The sequence below is a fragment of the Cervus elaphus genome, chromosome 6 (genome assembly GCF_910594005.1).
Source record: "Cervus elaphus chromosome 6, mCerEla1.1, whole genome shotgun sequence".
Taxonomy (NCBI): Eukaryota; Metazoa; Chordata; class Mammalia; order Artiodactyla; family Cervidae; genus Cervus; species Cervus elaphus.
This window is the reverse complement of record NC_057820.1, coordinates 23,550,817-23,566,953: the sequence shown is the minus strand read 5'-3', so window position 1 is coordinate 23,566,953 and position 16,137 is coordinate 23,550,817. Positions and strand designations below refer to the sequence as shown.

The window sequence follows — 16,137 nt, the reverse complement described above, 5'->3', positions numbered from 1 at the left end:
AGATTTCTTCTTCTTGAGCTCTAAAATCACTGTGGATGGTGACTGCAGCCATGAAACCAGAAGATGTTTGATTTCTTGGCAGGATAGCTAAGACAAACCTAGAGAGTGTGTTGAAAAGCAGAGACATTACTCTGCCGACCAAGTTCCTTATAGTTTAAGTATGGTCTTCCCAGTGGTCAGGTACGGTTGTGAGAGCTGGATGGTAAAGAAGGCTGAGCTCTGAAGAATTGATGCCTTTGAACTGTGGTGCTGGAGAAGACTCCTGAGAGTCCCTTGGACAGTAAGGAAATCAAACCAGTCAATCTTAAGGGAAATCTACCCTGAATACTCATTCATTGGAAATCAACCCTGAATGCTCATAATTAGTCCTTCATTGGAAGGACTGATGCTGAAGCTGAAACTTCAGTATCTTGCTCATCTGATGCCAACAGCCAACTTTTTGGAAAAGTTTCCGATGCTGGCAAGGATTGAGGGCAGAAGGAGAAGAGGGCGTCAGAGGATGAGTCGGCTGGATGGCATTGTCGATTCATTGGACATGAACTTGGGCAAACTTCAGGAGATGGTGAGGGACAGAGAGGCCTGATGATACGCTGCAGTCCATGGGGTGGCAAAGAGTTGGGCAGGACTGGGCGACTCAACAACAACTATGTGATTCAGGTCCAGAGGTGACAGTCTCAGTCCCTGTGACCACCTCGGACCATGAGAGACTGAGGGTGAATTGCACCATCCCTGGGTCCTATGAACACGCGATTATCAGTGCTGGGTGGTCAGACTTTTCCTTTCGCTTTGGCTAATAGTATTAGTTACAGGGATCTGCCAGTTACAATTTATCCAGTTATTCTGAAAAGTGAATCATTTCCAGCAGCGCCAGTGCAGAGTAAACATCCACGGATATGGAGATGGCAAAGACTGGAAATAAGTGGGGGCCCCTGCGGTTTCACAGCTCAGGGGTTCCAGTGCTTGGATAACTCCCCTCTGACAGGTTCACCCATCTCAGGTCAGCTGAGAGACCCAGATCATCTCTTCTTTGCGCCAATCAGAATCCAGACAGCATCTCTCTGATGCAACTGTTCTCATCAAATAATTAACCCTAGATCACCTATTTTTATTTGGTCCTATAAAAAATCAGCTGCCGTCACTCAGTCCCGAGCTGGAATGAAGACCTTCCCTCTTCAAGTGCCTGGGCCAGTCTGCCTTGCCCGGACATTTCCTTCCCAGTCTTGGGCATTTGGGGGCGCAGTTGAAGGCACCGCGCCGAGGCCGTGTAGTGTTCCACTGACAACCTCTCTCGGGGAGGGATTGGGGGGGGGGGGCGGTGCACTCGCTGTGGGAGGCCCGGCCTCGGACACACACACACCGAGGTCCTCCCAGGCTGCTGGTAAACCCACGATGCGACGACCCGGGGGTCCCAGAGCGAGGAAGATGGATCAGATCCGCCTCACTCTCTTAGTCCAGCCGGAGTGGCGGGGTGTAGGGTGCGAGCCGTGCGGGGCATTTGAAGGTGGGCATACCGGCCCCCAAGTGAGGGGTGTGCATCCTCTTGGCGGGCCCCTCGGCTGTTGCAGGAGTCAGGACCACGCCATCTTCCCCTCTCGCCCTCCCTCGTGTGACCACTCTCGATCCCGCCCCAGACAAAGGCAATCTGAACTCCAGCCGAAAGAATCAGGGGATCAGGTTGCTCTCTCTCACCGCCCCCCACCCCCGCCCCTCCTAGCTTCTCCTCTTTCCACGTGACTCTCAGGAATCTTTTGCCAAAGCTCGGAGTCGCTGGGTCCATTTTCACTCCGAGCTCTGGAGAGAGGAAGGAGGGGAGGGAGGCGGAGCGTGTGTCCTTTAAACGCGGGGCTCCAGAGGGGGCCTGATTTTGTGCGCTTCCGGGCTCTCTGGTCCGAGTGGCTCTAATTCGGGGGTCCCTTCCGGGCTCTCCAGCTCTTTCCTCCTTGCATTTAAAATGATGGCTCCTCCTCCGCTTCCGTAATCGCATCTCGACCCTGCAGACCGGCTCCGGGCGCACGGTGCGGAGGTGGCCGGCAGCGCGGAGAGGTGGCCGGCGGCGCGGAGAGACCGCGCCCGGCAGCTCTCCTCACCCCGGCTGGCGGCGGGGGCGCGAAAGTAGCGGCCGCGTCCCCCCGCGCCACCCCCGGGCTCTCCTCCCGAGCGTTCGCACGATCTGCGGCAGAGAGCGCAGCCCGAGGAGGTGCCGGGCGGCCGCAACACCGGCGAGTCCCGGGAGCCGCCCGCAGCGCGGCACAAAGTTTCCTGCGAGCCTCCCGGGGAGGCTGAGGTCCGTCGAGCCCTGGGGGCCCAGCCCAGAAGGAGGGGTGACTGGGTCTTTCGGGGCTCCCGGCAACCCCCTTGGCCGACGCGGCGCCGACGGAGAGTGTCAAGCGAACTTTAAAAAGGTGCCGCTTAGGAACCTTCTCCGGGGTCTCCACGGTTTGGGGATCCAGGAGCCGACGCGACGGGGTCTCCACGACCGGGGGCCCGGGAGCGGATAGGTCCGGCCTGAAGGAACTGCTGGGGGATCAGGTCGGCCGGTGACCGGCAACTTTCCTGCGAGACTTGGCCTCGGGGAACATTGTGCGCCCTGCCTCCTCCTTTATTTTCCCAGCTCAGCCCGCGTTGGCGCCCTGCTCGGCTGGAGAATTGGGCGCGCTGTTCCCCGGCTGTGAGTGAACTGAAACCCCCTCCCGCCCCGGCGCCTCGGGGCTGATGTGAGTGTCGCTCCCGCCGGTCCGTCGCCTCGTTTCCCCGGAGGTGACCGCTCGCCGCCGCCCCCTTTCTCGGTGCGCCCAGCCCGGGGCGCGGAAGCCTGCGTTTCGGCTGATAACCGGTTCTTGGATGCTGAAAGCTGGGCTCCTCCAGCCTGAGTGCCGAGGCGGCGATGAGTGTCTTCAAAGTGTGGCTCGGGATGGCTCTCGCATTGGCGGAATTTGCAGCATTGCCTCATCATTCTGAAGGTGAAAGAGTGGTGCTGTGTGTATGTGTGTGTGTGTGTGTGCGCGCGCGCGTGTGATCGAGCTGTTTTAAAAGCTTAGCCGGATTATGGTATTGTGAGTCAGATGGAAGTTTTCTGGGGATGGGTAGGTGGGTGGCCGGGGAACTAGAGTGGGTTTTTTTCTGAGAAGATTCCATCCAACTCCTGATGGTTTTGCACGCGGATCCCAAGCCCCACTCCCTTTCAGCCCTGAGCGCATTTGGGGGTGGGGTGGCCGATGGAGGTGCTATCCCTGAAATTGGATTCTCTTTCTTCCACTTCCCTGGAGCCCCTGAGTGGAAAGCAACTACATGGAGCGTAGGTGAGGAGAGAACAGCTGCTCTTACCTGCGTAAAAATACTTCTGCTCCTATGAAACATAAAATCCGGCTCCTTAAAACCCCTCTCCTCTCCCGCCCTCCTTTTCCCAGTGGGTCTCCCCTTAAAGTCCAACTAAGATTTTATAAACCGGTTAGAGCGTGTTCTGGAGGTGGACAATTCAATCGGACTAAAAGAAATCTCCCCAGTACAGAAAGGCACCAGGCTGCCGCTTCCGCGGAAAATAAGTGGTTAATAAGAGTTTAGCTCCATTCTCTGACTTCGCCCTCTGCCTCCCAGTTTTCCTCCGGGTCTCCAGTCTACGTGTAAAAACCCTGGAGCTGGGGGAGAGAAAGGAGACGGTGGGAATTGTCGCCATGATAGCAAAAGCGATGTGAGCTCGGGCAAATAAATGCATCGATAAAAAAGATCAAGAGTTTGGGGGTCCTGGGATGCGGGCCCGGGGATGCGAGGCGCCGGGAACTCCCACCTGCTCGGAGTCGCCGGGAAAGTCGCCTCTCCGGGCTTAGGAAAGGGGAAGGGAGACGGCGGGCGGAGGAAGACGGCTCAATCCACCGCGCAGGGCTCTCGGCTTCCCCTCCCGGCTCCATTCATTATTCATCCAGCTTCAGGAAGGAGGGTTCACCTGCCCCGCTTCAAATCAGAGCCGCAGCCGCTGGCGCCGCGGGGCTGGGAGCCTTCTCCGCGCAGGTGCGGGCTGGAAGCCGGCTCGCGGGTGCGGACCCGGGCACGGGGCGGGGGGCGGCCGCAGCCCCCGGCGGGACGCAGCCCTGCTCGGGTGGACCTGCAGCCACCTGAGATGCTGCCTTTTCCTCGCTAGCTTCCCGGGAGAGGGTGGCGTGGCTTTGGAAACGCACAGCACTGGGGGCTTGCCGGTAGATGAAGGGACCGTCTGCCTGCACCCTCCCGGGAAGTATGTTAAGGGTCCGGGAAGGAGCAGGTCTGGGACCTGTGCAGCCCTTTTCAAACAAGGCATAACCTGTAGAACCGTGTCTTTGTTTTATGTGTGCGTGTGTTTGCAGACTTAAAAAACAATAAAACTTAAAGGGCTTAATTGTAGTGAAGCAGATGGGAGAGTCAACCTAGGACACCCCAGTGTGAACTTGAGACGTAGAAAAATTACATTGTCACCGAGTGATGGGAGTTTCCTATTTAGGATCATATCCCGGCCACGCGGCAGACGTGCTATCTGTCCCCCCCGCCCCATACTCACCAGGGAGCAGTTAGAATACTGCAACGATTGGCTTCTCAGAGCAGATCTTTTGAAATGACAAAAGCCATTATTATGAAGGGCCGGCAGGGTTCGCTCTGTGGAAGACGGGTTGACAAAAAGGGCAAAGTTTAAGAACGTCCAGAGTTTTCAGATGGGGGAGAGGAAGTGTGGGGCGTGAGGAGCACTATTCCTCCAAAGATTCTTTGGATACTTTGCTTCTTACTGTTTCAGCCCACCTTCAGAGCATTCTAGAATCATCTCACAACCTGGATTGATACATGTTTGAGAGTTTCCATCCAAGTCATAACGATGCTGGAAAGTGAAAGTCGCTCAGTCCTGTCTGACTCTTTGCGACCCCATGGGCTATATATATAGTCCATGGAATTCTCCAGACCAGAATACTGGAGTGGGTAGCTGTTCCGTTCTCCAGGGGATCTTCCCAACCGAGGGCTGGAACCCAGGTCTCCCGCATTGCAGGCGGATTCTTTACCAACTGAGCCACCAGGGAAGCCCCAAGCCTAATAATGAATGAATGAGTAGGGAAATTTGTGGAGCACATACTATCTGCCTGGCACTAGGCTAAGAGCTTTACATATTTACTCTCATTTAATTAAATTAATTAAATGATAACAGCCCCACAGCCAGAAAATCAGTTGTCATCTGATGAGACTTGTGATTTGATTCTGTCAGGGTTTTCTTTTTCTCTTAAAAAATACGAGTATTGAGGACAGAGATGGAGAGCTTAAGGATCTTAGAGAGTTCCTCAAGTTTTAGTACTAGTCCTGGCAATGATTTTTAAAAACGGAAAAGAAGTATTCACATGTGTGGGTCTTTTGATGTGACTAATTCTGTGATACTTTTGCTGTTCAGACAGAATTTGTTTTCTTCTCAATGCTCAGAGAGCGTGTCATATATATTCTAGTACACCATTTAATAACTCTATAATTTTAGTTGATAAAGATGCCGTCTTCTTTTTTTTTTCTGGGTTAATTGCTTTTATTGTCCCCATTTTATATACAAAGAAATTGCAAATTAGTGCCTCAGTAAAATACCCAATAAAACTAACTTTAAAAACTAATAAAATGATTAATCGAATTAAAGATGCAGTCTTCTTCATTTAACTGTATGCTCACTGAGGGCTTAAGATGGCTTTTGGTTATTCTTATATCTCCAGCTCAGCTCCTGGTGCACAATAGGTACTAAAAAATATTGTTCAGGGGAATAAGTATTGCCAGATCACATTTCAAATTAAGCTTAGACTGCTGCCGTATGGCCTTGGATGAACTACCTAACTTCTTTAGGCTGTGTTCTATTATTCACCAAATGCAGAAATTGGCAAGGTGATAGCTCGTGAAGAACTAAAGAGCCTCTTGATGAAAGTGAAAGAGGAGAGTGAAAAAGTTGGCTTAAAGCTCAACATTCAGAAAACTAAGATCATGACATCTGGTCCTATCACTTTATGGCAGATAGATGGGGAAACAGTGGAAACAATGGCTGACTTTATTTTTCTGGGCTCCAAAATCACTGCAGATGGTGTTTGCAGCCATGAAATTAAAAGATGCTTACTCCTTGGAAGGGAAGTTATGACCAACCTAGGTAGCATATTAAAAAGCAGAGACATTACTTTGCCAACAAAGGTCGTCTAGTCAAGGCTATGGTTTTTCCAGTGGTCATGTATGGATGTGAGAGTTGGACTATAAAGAAAGGTGAGCACGAAGAATTGATGCTTTTGAACTGTGGTGTTGGAGAAGACTCTTGAGAGTCCCTTGGACTGCAAGGAGGTCCAACCAGTCCATCCTAAAGGAGATCACTCCTGGGTGTTCATTGGAAGGACTGATGTTGAAGCTGAAACTCCAATACTTTGGCCACCTGATGTGAAGAGCAGACTCATTTGAAAAGACCCTGAGGTTGGGAAAGATTGAGGGCAGGAGGAAAAGGGGACAACAGAGGATGAGATGGTTGGATGGTATCACCGACTCAATGGACATGGGTTTGGGTGGACTCCGGGAGTTGTTGATGGACAGGGAGGCCTGGCGTGCTGCGGTTCATGGGGTCGCAAGGAGTCAGACACGACTGAGTGACTGAACTGAATTGATCTGAACTGATAACTCCAAAATAGTTGTGCTAATCATCCAACATAGAATAAAAAAAGTTTGATATTTACTGCTTTATTTGCAATCAGTTGCAATTTCATAGTTCTGAATTTTAATTATTAAAAGAAAACTGAAGTTTTACCAACAGGTAATTGACAGTTTTATTTTACATTTTCTTATATCACCAAGCTGACAGACCACTATGATTTGAGAACTTAACAAACTCAGAAAGTCACAGAGAAACTTCTAACAAACATGGCTGCTTTCTGAATCAGGTGGGCTCTTCCATGACATTTCCTGGAGAAGAACATCTTGAGTTGTATTGACCCTGGTTGTGTGAAGTTACACTAGGTAGAACCTGTTGGCTTGTGGGTAGAGCAAGATTCTTGAATTGGTTAAGAGAACTGAGTTCTAGTGTGTGTCTGTTACTCCCCATGTGACTTCAGTCAATTTTATAGTTTTCTAGTCTTTTTCTAGTTTTTAAAAGCCATTAATGGAATATGCTGAAAAGGATAATTTAATAGAGTGTTTTTATTTATGGGTGGATCATCCTATTTGGTTCTACTCTTGGCTGGAGAGTTCCTTCTATGTAAGAGTCAGTGCTTAAAACTCAATGTTAAGGAAGGAAAGACATTGGATGGGAAGAAATAGCCTATCTCTTCACTCATTCATTCCACAAATCTTTATTGAGAGCTTATGTATCAGTTTATCAGGTTATATCTGGTAGGGACATATAGACATCAAAAAAAAAAATCATAATACCTGCCCTAAAGGAGTTTGCATTCCTGGAAAACCATTAATATGGGTAAGAGAGCCATAGGGACATGTCAACATTGACCCTCAGTGGGTTTACCAATACTGAACAACTGCAACCCTGCATCTTTTGGCTTTTGCAACTAACTACTAGCAGAAATAAAGATGTGTTTATATTGTCATAGGCTCTTATGTCCCTCATATTATATTTATGTTCTCCTCTGGGGATTGGATTCTAGGTGTTATCCTCTGCAAATAAATCCTTTAGTGAGAGCATGGCCATCTGTATTCACTGTTGTGGACTTGAGTGGCAATATTACTCAATTTTACTCAGACATGAGTAGTCGTAAAATACTCGGCCACCACTTGGCTCAGGAGAGGGGAGGGGTTGCCACATGGCATAGCTGGAACCCTGTGCCAAATCTTACATTAGTTCAAAAACAGTTGGCCCATTTTCGATTTAACTACTCTATTAATTGATCTGACTCCTGGTTGACAATAATCAGAACATGAGCTGTCCTGTCAGTTCAGAAAACGATTCTGTTTTAACTGTTCCACAGTGTGCAAGCCATATGCTGAATTAGAGCACAACATAAAAGCTTGAACATTTAAATGCCAACTTGTGGCTGCTTGTTCCTAATGAGTCATGTTTTTGTGATACCATGCTCTCCAAATTTCTTCATATCTTATAATCTTATCTGCCACTATTTCTTTGAACTAATGGATCTGACATTTTGTGATTCTTAGGTTTTAACATCTCTAAAATGAGCAAATGCTCATGTTATCAGGTAAGGGTTTCTATCACGAATATCAGGCTGTGAGTACAAGTGCAAATTGTATCTCAAATTTCCTCTGAAAACTTCAGATTTTATACAAGTGTCTCATAATGGATTCCCTTATAATGTGTCAGTGGGCCTAAAAACAGACATTTACCTGTTTACATGAATATGAAGTGACATTTTGTCTATGGGACCTGCGAGAAAGGCACAACCCTAAGGAGGGAAGGTCGCATGATCTTGGCTTCCTTCTTGGCACCGTCTGATCCCGTCACCCTGCAAAACTTCACGTATTTTGTCACAGGTGTCAGAAATTCAATTACTCGCCATCTCAGCTGTGTTCTATGCCCTAAAACTGGCCAAGTTCTTGATCAGAGGACCTGGTTCCTCTTGTCTTTTTCCTTGTTTTCCCTTCTAGAAGGCCTGTTTCTTCTTGTAGATCCGCTTTGTGTGTGCATGTGCATGCATGCTAAGTTGCTTCAGTCATGTCCAACTCTTTTGCAACCCTATAGAGCCTAGCCCACCAGGATCCTGTCCATGGGATTCTCTGGGCAAGTATGCTGGAGTGGGTTGCCATTTCTTAGGCCGTGGTGTCTTCCCGACCCAGGGACTGAATCTGCGTTTCCTACGTTTCATGCATTGGCAGGAGGGTTCTTTACCACTCGTTGGTCAGAATTCCCATTAATCTGGAGTTGCCTTTCAAGTTCAGAATTCAAGTTCAAATAAGCCAAAATTGAAAACTCAGAGTTGCAATCATTTCCTTAAGAGAAAAAGTGATGAGTGGAGACAATAACTTTGTTTTCCAAAGTGTATGGGTTGATTGGTTAGTGAAAAGGCATCACCAGAAGCTGCATGCAGCGACTTTGTCTCCTGGTAGGTGTGAAGCTTGTGTGGGTGTGGGAAAGTATGCCTGCACATGAGGACTACATGTGGCATGGAGTGGTGATAATGTTTGATGGAACTGGGTGTTACAATGGGACGCTTTCTATCCTCCAGAAGGAAGCAGTGAGGTTTTGGAAGACATGTTAGTACTCATTTCTGCAGCTGCCTTTTGGGTAGAGCTATTGTGTTGCAGGAAAGCCTTCAGAGGCCAAGGCTTATTTCTTTCAGAATTGTACATCCTGCAGCAACCCAAATTGAGTTAACTCCTTTTCCTAATGATAGAATTTATCAGGAGTTACACACAGTTTTGACTTCAGTACCTAGCAGATATTTGGCTTAACGAAATGTGCTAATGTGGCTACTCACTGCCACTTTATTTTTTCATGGTACAACGAATTTGTCCAAATTTGTCCAAATTTCCAGAAATGGACTTTGATATGAATACTTGGATACTTCTTAAGATACCTGATACCTTTTGGAGGTTTGAAAGGATAGTGGCTTTTCAAGGGTAGTGCTGTGGAAGAAGGTAATAAAATTATTTGAGGATGGTTTTATCGAAAGGTTGAATTTTGTTAAATTGTACCTAAGTGATGATCTTTATGTTTAACTTTTAAATGTCAGAAGTTGTTAAATAAGTATGTGTTTTAAGAATCGAATTGTGTTGATATGTATTTATTTGCCTATATACTATTATTTTGGAGAAGGAAATGGCAATGCACTCCAGTATTCTTGCCTGGGAAATTCCTTGGACAGAGGAGCCTAGTAGGCTACAGTCTATGGGGCTGCAAAAGAGTTGGATATAACTTAGTGACTAAGTATGTGATTATTTTATATATATATCCACATGCCTCATAATTATTTTGTAAATGTATCTATATCTATATATATGTATATATATATCTTTATGATATATTGTCGACTTAAATAGTCTTTGGAATGGGATTTCTTAAAGAAAAGTAAGTTACTTAGGAAGAATTTCCCCCCAGGGTTTTATCTCAATTTATTCTTATTTGAATGTCAAGGGCACAAAAGTCATTTCAGTAAATTTGCCCATAGAGATCTTTGATTCAAAGCCCAAGTGTAAATAACCATTTCATTTTCTTTGAACATTGTTCTTCATTCCATTATCAGTAGATAATGTAGACCAGTCCTAACTTCATGAGAAGTTAATAGTACTGAGACTTTTCCAATGATCTCTTGGAGGCCAGGCACTGTAATAAAATGTGTCCTTTGCTCGTTGGACATCCAAGTGTGGCACATTGTCAGGGTATGCTCTTGGTGTGTGTATGGTATTTCAATCTGCTTTGAAGTGTGTTTCTGAGCTAGTAGCTGTTCGCACACTGCCCGCATGTTTATAGGTTGAATCAACACCTGTTGTGCTGTTCAAAAATCGTTTTAGAAAAAGAATAATCATGTGGGCTGGAAAGCTTCACGAAGGAGATGGGATTGAGTTCAAGGAACTTGATTAGACCAGATGCATCTCCTGCAGGAAACGAAAATGAGTAAAGACATTGACAATATGAAAGTATTATCATGGGATCCTAAGTTGGCCTCTTGGGCTGGACTGGAGAATTTGTCTGAGGAAAGAAAGGCCGAGAAGCCTGGATCAGTAAACTGGGACTGGATTATGGAGGCTTTGCTGATTTGTCATAGAGGAAAATGCACACTGTATTTATCACAAGTCGTTGTATACACAGTTGTTTTAAAATTCAAAGAATAAGCTTCAACAGTGCCTTCCCTCATGTGTGTCCTAGAAATATTGTTTTAGTGTTTGGGGTTATTTTCCCAAGGGAAGAACCCTCAAGCTTTTAAGACTTTGGAGAAAGCAGAGTTTGCTGATTATGACGCATGTAGATGCAGTTTTTGTGTAAGTTGGCCAGAGCTGTGCCTGTTGGTCTGTTATGCATCTCTTTTAATTCTTGTTTTGTTTTTCTCCCACAGGTGCTTGTGTCTATCAGGGTTCCTTGTTGGCGGTAGGTCATTCCTCATATATTTGACTTATTTCTTATGAATGTAAAATACTTGATTGGGGTTACTGAGTGAGGTGACCCTGCCATTGTAAAATATGTTTATTTTCCTTCTCGGTTTGAGGATTATCCCTCATCCTGGCACAGTCATGCTCAATTACTTAATACCTTTTCCAGAGTGAATTAGTTCCATTCAGATGCTCAGGTATTGGAAGAGAAATTCAGACAGCCAACACAATTTGCATTCCATGGCTGTCCCGTGTGTTCTTTCAATCAGAGAGAAAATTAGGTCCCATTCTCTTGTCAGATATGAACTAGGTCACAACCTCTTTATCTCCTTGTTGCATTTTGAGTCCCCCCTGCAAAAATATGTATGATTATTGAGTACAATGTGGAGGATCCTGACCATTGTTTTGCATTATACATTTAAGTTTTATAAACAACAAACAAATTAACATTATATCTCTGAACCTTTGCCATGTAGAATAGAATTGATTTTGAATCTAATGTCAGAATGACTTGTGGGAAAAGCTGATGCAAGATTCCTGCATTTCTTTTCATTAATAGTGTACTGTGGTGCATAACAGTGTGTTAAAGCCTTATTGAAAAGACCGTCTACACTCCATCAACTCTAATAAATGGTGTGACAAGTCATTCTTCACCACTTTTTTATTTTAGTTTAATAAATGCTGTAATAAGAAAAAGAACTCGAATGGTTGGAAAGGGTTTGCTCATTTACATCCCAACCCGCTATTGACATGTGTGATACTAATATGTCATCTTGAATTATCCTTGTGGAATTGAAATAAATGAGAAATATTTGAAATATCTGAGAGTCTAGATAATTGTAGATGTTCACAGTAATATTCTTGAATCTGAACTTTATGTAATAGAGTTACTGCTTTGGAGATTTATGAGTTTTTCCTTCCTTATATTTTTCTATAAAGAATCAGGAGAAAGCATTTTCCACTCTCTTTTCCATTCCCTGCCCTTAAAAGCCTACTTTTCCTTTGGTTTATTCTTTAGTACATTTTAAGAATCACTTTAAAATCAAAGTGCTATAAAGTATATCATCAGTTTGGGGGAGCTGTAGAGATAGTCTGTCCATTTTAATATGAAGAAAATTACTTGTTGTATAGAGTGCTTCGTAGCTTTTCAGTATATTTTCATAGCTATCAATCATCTACCTGATATATACAGTAGATCACTGAAATAGACAGGCCACATATTATCTTACACCCTCCCTCTTTTTAATGAAGAACTAAGAGTGAGAGAGAAAGAGATCTGCTAAAGGTAATTGACCTTTAAGGAGTGGACCAGAACAAAACAACCTGACTTTTTTCAGGTTGTTCTTCCTGAATCTCAAGACAGTGTCCTGACTACCTTCTGTGTTTGATGTGGCAGCGTGGTATTGTACATCTGAATATGACTATAGCAAGTACAGAGAGAGGTCAGTTCGGTTGGATCAAGTTAAGGGAGTGGTCACCAGCACACCTGTGACCCTTCCAGTTGGCTTCCTTACTTACCAAGACTTTGGTGTGTTTGTTCCTATATGTCCTCAAGCCTGGTATACTTATGATCGTGGTTATGCAACTCAGTGAGAAAGACAATTAATTTGCTGCAATAATGAAGATTATTATTGCAATATTGCAAAATAAAGATTACTCAACAATTGGGGCTTCCCTGGTGGCTCAGACGGTAAAGCATCTGCCTGCAGTGCGGGAGACCTGGGTTCGATCTCTGGGTAAGGAAGATCCCCTGGAGAAGGAAATGGCAACCCACTCCAGTGTTCTTGCCTGGAAAATCCCATGGAATATTTATGGAGTGATACCCCTGGACCTGCTATTCTAGGCACTGGGAATGCATCTAGGAATAAGCAATATCAGATTAATGCTAAGAGTGAAAACAGTATAAGGACAGGGGAGAGATAGAAAAGGCTAAAGAGGGGACAAGGGTGGCCTCTTGAAATAAGGGGACAGTGAAGGGCTCCCTGAGGAAGTAAGGTGACATTTGAAGAAAGACCTGAGGGGCACGGTAAGAGCTAGCCCCCTGGACATCCAGGGAAAGAGAATTCCAGAGCAGGGAACAGTGAGTGTAAAGTCTGAAGCAGGAGCTTGTTTGGCCATTTGAAGACGGGCCTGCAGGTCAGTGTGGATGGAGCATGTGACCCGGGGAGCGTGGCAGGAGATGAGGTCAGAGAGGCGGGCGGTGACAGCGCAGTGGGTCCTTGCATGGACCTTAGCTCATCCCTTCAATCAGTGGGTGAGCCACTGGAGGAGGTAAGAGCAGAGGAATGACGAACCTGACTTACAGTTTAATTAAACTGCTGAGGTGGGAATATGAAAAGAAACAGCGTTTGTTTCTAGGGAAACCGTATAGTTGAATACTTTAAGAGGTGAGTTGCTGAAAACTTGCTGTCAAATTAAGGGTGAGAGAAACAATTTTAAAAGATTGGGGGGAAAGCACAAAAGTCCAGAGAGATGCTGCATTTGCGTTTATTTGCAACCACGTGGAGTCCCTTTTCCATTTTAAGGAACTTCAGGATGGCAGGGAGGTTGGTGCCTTGTGGCCGTAGCCAATTGTCTGCTTAATTCATTGCTGCTGTCTTACCACACAGGCTGGTCTTGAAGAAAAGCACTGCACCTGCATCAGTGAAATTGAGTGAATATGCATTTATGTATTTTTAATTTAAAATCCAGACTTTGAGAACTTTTATATACTGTTTAGGATTCTCTGATGAAGCAATTCCTTGGGTGAGAGGATTTCTGTGGTAAGAGGCATGGCATTTGGGAGCTGGCTGTGAGGATGGTGGTATGGTGTCACAGTCCTAAACCCTGTGAATTCTACCTGTGTGCCTTTTAGAGCTGGGAGGGACTTCAGAGATCAGGTAGTCCAGACTCTCCATTCATAGTTGGGGGAGCTGGGGCAGGGGTGTGAAGTTCTTGCACTTCTTTTATTTCTCAGGTGTGTGTTGTGTGTTAGTTGCTCAGTCGTGTCCGACTCTGTGACCCCATAGATGGTAACCCCAAGTCTCCTCTGCGTGGAATTCTCCAGGCAGAAATACTGGAGTGGGTTGCCATTCCTTTATCCAGGGGATCTTCCCAACTCAGGGATTGAACCCTGGTCTCCAGCATTACAGGCAGACTCTTCACTGTCTGAGACCCCAGGGAAGCTCATTTCTCAGGTGCTAGGCTTAGTTGCTCAGTCGTGTCTGACTCTTTGTGACCCCATGGACTGTAACCTGCCAGGCTCTTCTGTCTCTGGGGATTCTCCAGGCAAGAATACTGGAATGGGTTGCCATGCCCTTCTCCAGGGGATCTTCCCAACCCAGAGATCGAACCCAGGTCTCCCTCATTGCCGGTAAGTAACCAGAAATGGAAAGTGGTCTGGTTGAAAATGGCAAAGCACCAGCTTTACTTAGAATTCCATGAAACATACCAAGCAAATGAGGACATGGATCCAAGCACTAGCTGCTGGTTGCTAACTCTCAGCCTGTCTTGTGAGTATTCCTTCCCCTGGTACGGTTTCTATCTCATCATTAGTTGCCTTGGAAGCGGCATATAGAGTAGAATATTCATGACGCTTATAGTCTGACAGACCTTAAAAAAGTGATTTTAAATCTAAGTACAGTTTACAATGTTGTGTTAGTTTCAGATATACAGCAAAGTGATTCAGTTATGTGTCTGTGTGTATGTATATATATCTTTTTCAGATACTTTTCCATTTTAGATTATTGCAAGATATTTCTATACTTACCCGTGCGATATAGGAGGTCCTTGTTGTTTATCTATTTCACATATAGTATTGTGTGTATGGTAATCCCAAACTACTAGTTTATCCCTCCTCCACTTTGGGAACCATGAATTTCTTTCCTGTGTCTTCACGTCTATTTCAGTTTCGTTTATTGGTTGCGCTGAGTCTTTGTTGCTGCACATGGGCTTTCTCTCGTTGGGATGAGGAGGGCTACTCTCTAGCTGCGGTGCATGGGCTTCTCATTGTGGTGGCTTCACGTTTTGGCGCATGGACTCTAGACTGCTCAGACTCAGTGGTTGTGGCATGTGGGGTTAGTTGCCTGGTGGCATGTGGAATCTTCCTGGAACAAAGATTGAACCTGTGTCCCCTGCATTGGCAGGTGGATTCTTAACCACTGGACCACCAGGGAAGTCTCTCTATTTCTGTTTTGTAAATAAGTTGATTTGTTTCATTTTCTTTAGATTCCACATATAAGTGATATCATATGATATTTGTCTTTCTCTGACTTCACTTAGTGTGATCATCTCTAGGTCCTTTCATGTTGCTGCAAATGTTATTATTTCATTCTTTTTTTATGGCTGCATAATGTCCCATTGTATATACATGCTACATCTTCTTTATTCATTTGTTGATGGACATTTAGGTTGGTTCCACATCTTGGCTATGGTAAACAGTGCTGCTATGAACAGTGGGGTACACATACCTTTTCAAATTAGAGTTTTTGCTGACAGACCTTGCATTGATTCTGCCTTGTCGGCTACAAACCAGCTCTGTGACCGAGTTACATAAGCTTCCTGAATCTCCATTGCCTCCTGTATGAAATGGGGATATATAGACCTTTCCTGAATGATTTTGTAAAGAAGATAATGTGGGGAAGACACCCAGATGTGGTACTTGGCATGTAATTTTCTGCAATGACAAAATTCCTCTTTATGAACTAAGAAGAAGGAGAGGAAAGAGAGTTAATCAGCACCTGCTATGTATTTCACACTTTCAACAATCCCAGGAAACAGGCATTGCCTTTACAGATGAGGAACCTGAGTCTCAGAAAGTCTTAAGTCACTTGTTCCAAATCACACATAGCTAGTCAGTGCTAGAAGGAGAGCACGTTCCAACCCAGGTCTGATTCTAGAGCCATTTCACTGAGCATGCTGTTTCTTGCAGCCAGGCCAGGCCAGTCTGCTTGTTGTCTCTAAGCACAACTGGCTTATTTTACTTTCAGCCCGATGTGCCCAGCCGCTCCCTGCTGCACCTGTCATGCAGTTGTCTCTGCCAGTCTCTGGCCTGACCTCCTGCAAAAGCCAGCTGTCCCTGGCTAACCCCTTCCCAATTAGCGGGGGCTCTCCCACACTGAATGAATGAGTGAAAGACGCTCAGTCGTGTCT

At 45.6% G+C, this 16,137-nt stretch overlaps 1 protein-coding gene across 1 annotated transcript in view; it reads left to right on the top strand.

Annotated features, from left to right (window-relative positions):
• The first annotated feature begins 1,796 nt into the window (after positions 1-1,796).
• FRAS1 (Fraser extracellular matrix complex subunit 1) overlaps positions 1,797-16,137 on the top strand; it is a 502,305-nt gene continuing 487,964 nt past the window's right edge. Inside the window, exons 1-2 of the mRNA XM_043906392.1 lie at positions 1,797-2,960; positions 10,974-11,005. Coding sequence (XP_043762327.1) covers positions 2,885-2,960; positions 10,974-11,005 — 108 coding nt within the window. The 5' untranslated portion in view covers positions 1,797-2,884. The remainder of the gene's footprint in view (positions 2,961-10,973; positions 11,006-16,137) is intronic.